Source organism: Schistocerca cancellata, chromosome 12 (genome assembly GCF_023864275.1).
Source record: "Schistocerca cancellata isolate TAMUIC-IGC-003103 chromosome 12, iqSchCanc2.1, whole genome shotgun sequence".
NCBI lineage: Eukaryota > Metazoa > Arthropoda > Insecta > Orthoptera > Acrididae > Schistocerca > Schistocerca cancellata.
The window spans coordinates 41059563-41068086 of NC_064637.1; the positions used below are offsets into that span (position 1 = coordinate 41059563).

Consider the following 8524-nt stretch of genomic DNA (forward strand, 5'->3'; position numbering starts at 1 on the left):
TACATTTATTTAATAGTATCAGAAGGTAGAAAGAAATTCTCTTCATGTGTCGACTATAGGTGCTCTTACCTTATTATAATCTCACTTGTATATACAAAAAGGCGCGTATGTGCAGATGGCTTAAAGTTTTTCCATTTCAGGGCCTGTATCCAAAGCTGCCTTCGGTTTTCATCCTTAGGGAACCTATGAGTAGGAACGAGAAACAATTATACTTACTTCTGTAACCGAATTATCACAGATACTTTCGAAAATGGGATATGAGTCTGACTTTACAGGTATCACTTTCAACACTTTAATTTACGTGACACTCTATTTCATGTGTAAAAAACATGAAAGTCACTTCAGCAGATTCCCATAAACGCATCTGCACCATCATAGGAACACTTACACGTGAAATGTAATGCCATTTCCCCCGACAAAACGCTGAGTACAGCCGTAAGCGCAACACGAAACAACCATGTTTTGCCAACATTCACGTGACTTTAGCCCTGAGATGTTGGAGACACGAAAATGACGTCAGGGCCAGTCTATTATATTTATGGTCGAAGCTTGCAACGGACTTACTGATCGCTGGAACAGCTGATGTTACACGTAAACAAACAATCACGTACGTCGCATGGCAACAGGGACATGTAAAACAAAACACTGGCGGTGCACAACGTAGGCAGAAGTCGCCACGAGTGCACGTTACCCATGATTGTAACATTCTGTTCTTGAATTTTTCCCATGATCAATGAGTTTGGGGAAGATGATTTGTAACATGCAAACAAAGCGTTTCATATAACACAATTTCTTCATCTACGTGTGAGAAACGTGAAATTCGTGCCGCACATTTTTGTTACACTCTATAAATGTTATAATCTCGAAGATATTTGGAAGAAAATAATACGTTTGTTTATAAATAAATCTTCTGCTACCAGTCACGATTTTTCTTTATTTGCCGGCCGAAGTGGCCGAGCGGTTCTAGGCGCTACAGTCTGGAACCGCGCTACCGCTACGGTCGCAGGTTCGAATCCTGCCTCGGGCTTAGATGTGTGTGATGTCCGTAGGTTGGTTAGGTTTAAGTAGTTCTAAGTTCTATGGGACTGATGACCACAGCAGATAAGTCCCATAGTGCTCAGAGCCATTTGAACTATTTTTTTTTCTTTATTTAGTTTTTGCACCACGTGTTTCGGGAAATGATTACCATTTTCAAGTCCTTTTTCTGTGTGTATTAAGTCATTTCTAACGATGTCTATGTGTGAGTCTGCTTCAGTTCGTTGACTTTTACTGCAATATATAAGAAACACGCGATTTTTTAGTTGGTTATCGATTCTTTTTGGTGAAGTTAGTGGCGAAATTTAGAACAATTTGTACTTACAGTTTTCTAATGGTCCGTTTGTGGAGAGTCTCACACACTAAACACTCTAGACTATCACACACTAAACTCTCTAGACTCAGCACAAATGGACCATTAGAAAACTGTAAGTACAAATTCTCTAAATTTCACCACTAACTTCACCAAAAAGAATTGATAAACAACTAAAAAATCGCTTGTTTATTATATATTGCAGTAAAAGTCAACGAAATGAAGCAGACTGGAAACCCAGAATCTATTCTGTAGGAATCAACATGGATTCCGGAAACAGCGATCGTGTGAGACCCAACTCGATTTATTTGTTCATAAGACCCAGAAAATATTAGATACAGGCTCCCAGGTAGATGCCGTTTTCCTTGACTTCCGGAAGGCGTTCGATACAGTTCCGCACTGTCGCCTGATAAAGAAAGTAAGAGCCTACGGAATATCAGACCAGCTGTGTGGCTGGATTGAAGAGTTTTTAGCAAACAGAACACAGCATGTTGTTCTCAATGGAGAGACATCTACAGACGTGACAGTAACATCTGGCGTGCCACAGGGGAGTGTTACGGAACTATTGCTTTTCACAATATTAATAAATGACCTAGTAGATAGTGTCGGAAGTTCCATGCGGCTTTTCGCGGATGATGCTGTAGTATACAGAGAAGTCGCAGCATTGGAAAATTCCAGCGAAATGCAGGAAGATCTGCAGCGGATAGGCGCTTGGTGCAGGGAGTGGCAACTGACACTTAACGTAGACAAATGTAATGTATTGCGAATATATAGAAATAAGGATCCTTTATTGTATGATTATATGATAGCGGAACAAACACTGGTAGCAGTTACTTCTGTAAAATATCTGCGAGTATGCGTACGGAACGATTTGAAGTGGAATGATCATATAAAATTGTTGGTAAGGCGGGTGCCAGGTTGAAATTCATCGGGAGAGTCCTTAGAAAATATAGTCCATCAACAAAGGAGGTGGCTTACAAAACACTCTTCCGACCTATACTTGAGTATTGCTCATCAGTGTGGGATCCGTACCAGATCGGGTTGACGGAGAAGATAGAGAAGATCCAAAGAAGAGCGGCGCGTTTCGTCACAGGGTTATTTGGTAAGCGTGATAGCGTTACGGAGATGTTTAGCAAACTCGAGTGGCAGACTCTGCAAGAGAGGCGCTCTGCATCGCGGTGTAGCTTGCTGTCCAGGTTTCGAGAGGGTGCGTATGTGGATGAGGTATCGAATATATTGCTTCCCCCTAGTTATACCTCCCGAGGAGATCACGAATGTAAAGCCGGCCGGTGTGGCCGAGGGGTTCTAGGCGCTGCAGTCTAGAACCGCGCGACCGCTACGGTTGCAGGTTCGAATCCTGCCTCTGGCATGGATGTGTGTGATGTCCTTAGGTTAGTTAGGTTTAAGTAGTTCTACGTTCTAGGGGACTGATGACCTCAGCTGTTAAGTCCGATAATGCTCAGAGCCATTTTTGAACCACGAATGTAAAATCAAAGAGATTCGGCGCGCACGGAGGCTTTCCGACAGTCGTTCTCCCCGCGAACCATACGCGACTGGAACAGGAAAGGGAGGTAATGACAATGGCACGTAAAATGCCCTCCGGCACACACCGTTGGGTGGCTTGCGGAGTATAAACGTAGATGTAGATGCAGATTGACAACATCAATAGGAAGGGCTTAATACACACACAAAACGCACTTGAAAATGGGTATCATTTCCCGAAACGCGTCGTGCAAAAGGTTTAAAGAAAAATCGTGAACTGGTAGCAGAAGATTTATTTATGTTTTCACAGCCGCAGGCTTTCAAAAACCATTTATAATGGATCAAATCAAATTGCAAGAAACTAAACATTTTTAATAGGGAGGGGGAGAAAAAATGACGCGGGGGGGAAGGATCCACCAGCTTTGTTACAGGACGAAGAAGATAGTTGCATCAAGGGGGGTTGGTAGCTCGCAGCAGGTACGTACGCGACTTTCCTGGTGCAGGTGTGGTTTGCCGCGGTGCCAGTCGTCGCCAGCAGAAACGTGAAGACGGCTGTCAGCGCGGCAGATGTTTCCAGGACGACAGCCATGGCGCACTGCTGTTTGCCCGCTTCGACTACTGACGGTCAGATGGGGATGCGGCAGGCGCGTGAGTCAACTTCCTACGGACCGCGCTATCTCTACGCGCAGCGCCCGCGCCGCGACAACTTCCCTCTCCCACAGCGTCTCGCGCGCGTTTTTGCTCTATCTCACGCGCTGTCTCTTTAATTTTAACACTTAGATGTTGTTGTTGTGGTCTTCAGTCCTGAGACTGGTTTGATGGAGCTCTCCATGCTATTCTAACCTGTGCAAGCTTCTTCATCTCCCAGTACTTACTGCAACCTACATCCTTCTGAATCTGTTTAGTGTATTCATCTCTTGGTCTCCCTCTGCGATTTTTACCCTCCACGCTGCCCTCCAATGCTAAATTAGTGATTCCTTGATGCCTCAGAACATGTCCTACCAACTGGTCCCTTCTTCCTGTCAAGTTCTGCCACAAACTCCTCTTCTCCCCAATTCTATTCAATACCTCCTCATTAGTTATGTGATCAACCCATCTAATCTTCAGCATCCTCCTGTAGCACCACATTTCAAAAGCATCTATTCTCTTCTTGTGCAAACTATTTATCGTCCATGTTTCACTTCCATAATGACTACACTCCATACAAATACTTTCAGAAATGACTTCCTGACACTTAAATCTATACTCGATGTTAACAAATTTCTCTTCTTCAGAAACGCTCTCCCTGCCATAGCCAGTCTACATTTTATATCCTCTCTACTTCGACCATCAGTTATTTTGCTCCCCAAATAGCAAAATTCATTTACTACTTTAAGTGTCTCATTTCCTAATCTAATTCCCTCAGCATCACCCGACTTAATTCGACTGCATTCCATTATCCTCGTTTTGCTTTTGTTGATGTTCATGTTATATCCTTCTTTCAAGACACTAACCATTGCGTTCAACTGCTCTTCCAAGTCCTTCGCTGTCTCTGACAGAATTACAATGTCATCGGTGAACCTCAAAGTTTTTATTTCTTCTCCATGGATTTTAATACCTACTCCGAATTTTTCTTTTGTTTCCTTTACTGCTTGCTCGATATACAGATTGAATAACACCGGGGACTGGCTACAACCCTGTCTCACTCCCTTCCCAACCACTGCTTCCCTTTCATGTCCCTCGACTATTATAATTGCCATCTGGTTTCTGTACAAATTGTAAATAGCCTTTCGCTCCTTGTATTTTACCCCAGCCACCTTTAGAATTTGAAATAGAGTATTCCAGTCAACATTGTCAAAAGCTTTCTCTAAGTCTACAAATGCTAGAAACGTAGGTTTGCCTTTCCTTAATCTTTCTTCTAAGATAAGTCGTAAGGTCAGTATTGCCTCACCTGTTCCAACATTTCTACGGAATCCAAACTGATCTTCCTCGAGGTAGGCTTCTACCAGTTTTTCCATTCGTCTGTAAAGAATTCGTGTTAGTATTTTGCAGAACACTTAGATAGGAACATCTTTATACACTGTGTTCTGGAGAACAACCGCCTGCGAAGCTGATAGGGAGTTGGAACTTCCGCCTGTGGGGTGAATATCATTTTTTTCTGACATTTTTGAATACTGGGATTCATCTGAAAATTTAAAATGGATTGTTGAAACATATAGATTTAAATTTTTATTCGATTTCGGAAAGAAAATCCATGAGTCTAAACAAAGTTTTATTAATCTTATATGAAATGCGAGGGTTGGAATTTTGATAGTGGCAACTAATTATTTACAGCTCGTACAAAACAGATACGTGTTTCAAAGTTTTACTGACTTTCAGAGTAGTCTCCATCATTGTGTATAACCCGTTGCCAGCGATGTGGAAGTCGTAGGATACTGTTAGCAGTGCCAGTTGTGTTGACAGTTGCAGCGGTGCGGTCTATTGCCCGACTAATTTGTAGCAGTCCTTAAGCGAATGCTGTGAAGTGTTTCCTTCACTTTAGAAATCGAGTTGAATTCACTAGGACTTAGGTCAGGGGAGTGCAGTAGGTGGTATAGCACTTAGCAGCCCCATCAGTCAAGCAAATCAGTAACAGCTTGCTCTGTACGTGCTTGAGTATTGTCCTGCAAAATGATTGTCAGGTCCTGCAGAAAGTGTCATCACTTCTGTCTCTATGCTGTTCATTTTTGGAAGACAACCTACGACCATCTTAGAGAAAGAAGCGTTGACAGTTTGTGCAGGACCTGGCCATCATTTTGCAGGACAATGGTCAAGCACGTACGGTGCAAGTTGTTACTGATTTGTTTGACTGATGGGGCTGCTAAGTGCCATACCACCTACACCACTCCTTCGACTTAAGCCCTCTTTGAGATCAACTCGATTTCTAAAGTGAAGAAAACACTTCACGGCATTCGCGTCAGATCTGCCACAAATTCGTCGGGCAGTAGACCGCGCCGCTCGAACTGTCAACACAACTGGCACTGCTAAAAGTATCCTATGACTTCCACATCGCTGGCAGCGGGTTATACACAATGCTGACGACTACTTTGAAGATCAGTAAAATTTTGAGACATGTATCTACACTACTGGCCGTTAAAATTGCTACACCAAGAAAAAATGCAGATGATAAACGGGTATTCATTGGACAAATATTTTATACTAGATCTAACATGTGATTACGTTTTCACGCAATTTTGGTGCATAAATCCAGAACAACCACCTCTGGCCGTAATAACGGCCTTAATACGCCTGGGCATTGAGTCAAACAGAGCTTGGATGGCGTGTACAGGTACAGCTGCCCATGCAGCTTCAACACGATACCACAGTTCATCAAGAGTAGTGACTGGTGTATTCTGATGAGCCAGTTGCTCGGCCACCATTGACCAGACGTTTTCAGTTGGTGAGAGATCTGGAAAATGTGCTGGCCAGGGCAGCAGTCGAACATTTTCTGTATCCAGAAAGGCCTGTACAGGACCTGCAACATGGGGTCGTGCATTATCCTGCTGAAATGTAGGGTTTCGCAAGGATCGAATGAATGGTAGAGCCACGGGTCGTAACACATCTGAAATGTAACGTTCACTTTTCAAAGTGCCGTCAATGCGAACAAGAGGTGACCGAGACGTGTAACCAATGCCACCCCACACCGTCACGCCGGGTGATACGCCAGTATGGTGATGACGAATACACGCTTTCAATGTGCGTTCACCGCTATGTCTCCAAACACGGATGCGACCATCTTGATGCTGTAAACAGAACTTGGATTCATCCGAAAAAATGACGTTTTGCCATTCGTGCACCCACGTTCGTCACGAGTACACCATCGCAGGTGCTCCTGTCTGTGATGCAGCGTCAAGGGTAACCGCAGCCATGGGCTCCGAGCTGATAGTCCGTGCTGCTGTAAACGTCGTCGAACTGTTCGTGCGGATGGTTGTTGTCTTGCAAACGTCCCCATCTGTTGACTCAGGGATCGAGACGTGGCTGCACGATCCGTTACAGCCAGGCGAATAAGATGCCTGTCATCTCGACTGCTATTGATAAGAGGCTGTTGGGATCCAGCACAGCGTTCCGTATTACCCTCCTGAACCCACCGGTTCCATATTCTGGTAACAGTCATTGGATCTCGGCCAATGCGAGCAGCAATGTCGCGATGCGATTAACCGCAATCGCGACAGGCTACAATCCGACCTTTATCAAAGTCGGAAACGTGATGGTACGCATTTCTCCTCCTTACACGAGGCATCACAACAACGTTTCAACAGGCAACGCCGGTCAACTGCTGTTTGTGTATGAGAAATCGGTTGGAAACTTTCCTCACGTGAGCACGTTGTAGGTGTCACCACAGGCGCCAACCTTGTGTGAATGCTCTGAAAAGCTAATCATTTTCTTATCACAGCATCTTCTTCCCATCGGTTAAATTTCGCGTCTGTAGCCATTCATCTTCGCGCTGTAGCAATTTTAATGGTCAGTAGTGTATGTTGTGCGAGCTGCAGTTGCCACTATTAAAGTTCCAAGCCTCGTATTTTAGCTATATAGAAATACCTAGCAGTGTCGCTCTGGTAGTCCTGACATACACTAACACAGGAATTTGCAACACATGGTCAGTCTGAAGGGTCATATCCCGTGTTTATCGTATCTGGCACATTATCGTCAGAACTGAGTGTGTTCACTTTTCCGGTTGGGTGGTCCTGTTCCACTTCAGTAGTAGAAGTTGTATTCTCTTCATACAGAATTACCTGATCCGGTCCGTTTTCGGATATTTCTTAGTTTGTGTCGTGATTTACCAGTGACAAAGCTCTTTGTCAAGAACATATGAACCACCAGAGTCGAATTCAGGAAACACCTCCTACGTCATCTGCATAAATCGTCTGCTTCTGGTAGATGGTTTCGCAGGTATTTTTCCAGCCATTGCACTCTGCAGCCTGAGTAAGGAACCAATACAAGCTAGGACTTCCTTTTTTAAAGAAATTAACGAAACCAGTTGTAAAAAGAATAGCTATCTGTATTCACGAACTAGCAATCAAAAAACGATAGTAAGATCATTGAGCCACAATAAATGAAATCAAAACTGATACTATGGAAAGTACTTACCTATTTACAGAAATTTTTGGGATGAGTTAAATTGTACTACATAAAGAAAGAGCAACACACTAAAACGAACTAAAACCGCACAGAACGTAAGTAATTTAGTTGTTGTCATTTCATGAACAAAGTTATTCAGTCTAAAATCCTCGAAGCAAACTTACTAAAACCTAAATTGCGCTGTGGGTTAGTTAGGTAACTGAAAATGTCATGTAAAAGAGCTTAAAGAATAAGTTGCATTATCCACGTGTGAGGCACAATAATTTGAATATTTGCTGTTGCCCGGAACATCCGCCTATGAAGCAGGGTGGGTCTGGAATGGAAACAGGTTTTTCAGGTAAATCGGCTCGCCGAAATCACCTGATCCTCACTACACTACTCCTACATAGCAAAGGAGATTCTCCTAGCTAGCTAGAACCATGGGGCCATTTGCAGCGCCTCTACCGGAACAAACGTGAACCATATCTGGCTGTCAGACTGACGTTCTATTCTAAGAGTTAATGACTTCTGAAGAAACGGACATTGTTGGCGATTTCGCAGCTGCTAGATTTAATGGTTTCTCTTACACAGATTCCTAAGAAATGATTGTATGGCTTT

The 8524-nt window shown here is 43.5% G+C and overlaps 1 protein-coding gene across 1 annotated transcript in view; it reads right to left on the reverse strand.

Moving 5' to 3' along the window:
- Positions 1-3440, reverse strand: part of LOC126109431 (epidermal growth factor-like protein) — a 115571-nt gene extending 112131 nt beyond the window's left edge. Inside the window, exon 1 of the mRNA XM_049914463.1 lies at positions 3316-3440. Within this exon, the coding sequence (XP_049770420.1) occupies positions 3316-3419 (104 nt within the window). The 5' untranslated portion in view covers positions 3420-3440. The remainder of the gene's footprint in view (positions 1-3315) is intronic.
- Between the last annotated feature and the right edge of the window lie 5084 nt (positions 3441-8524).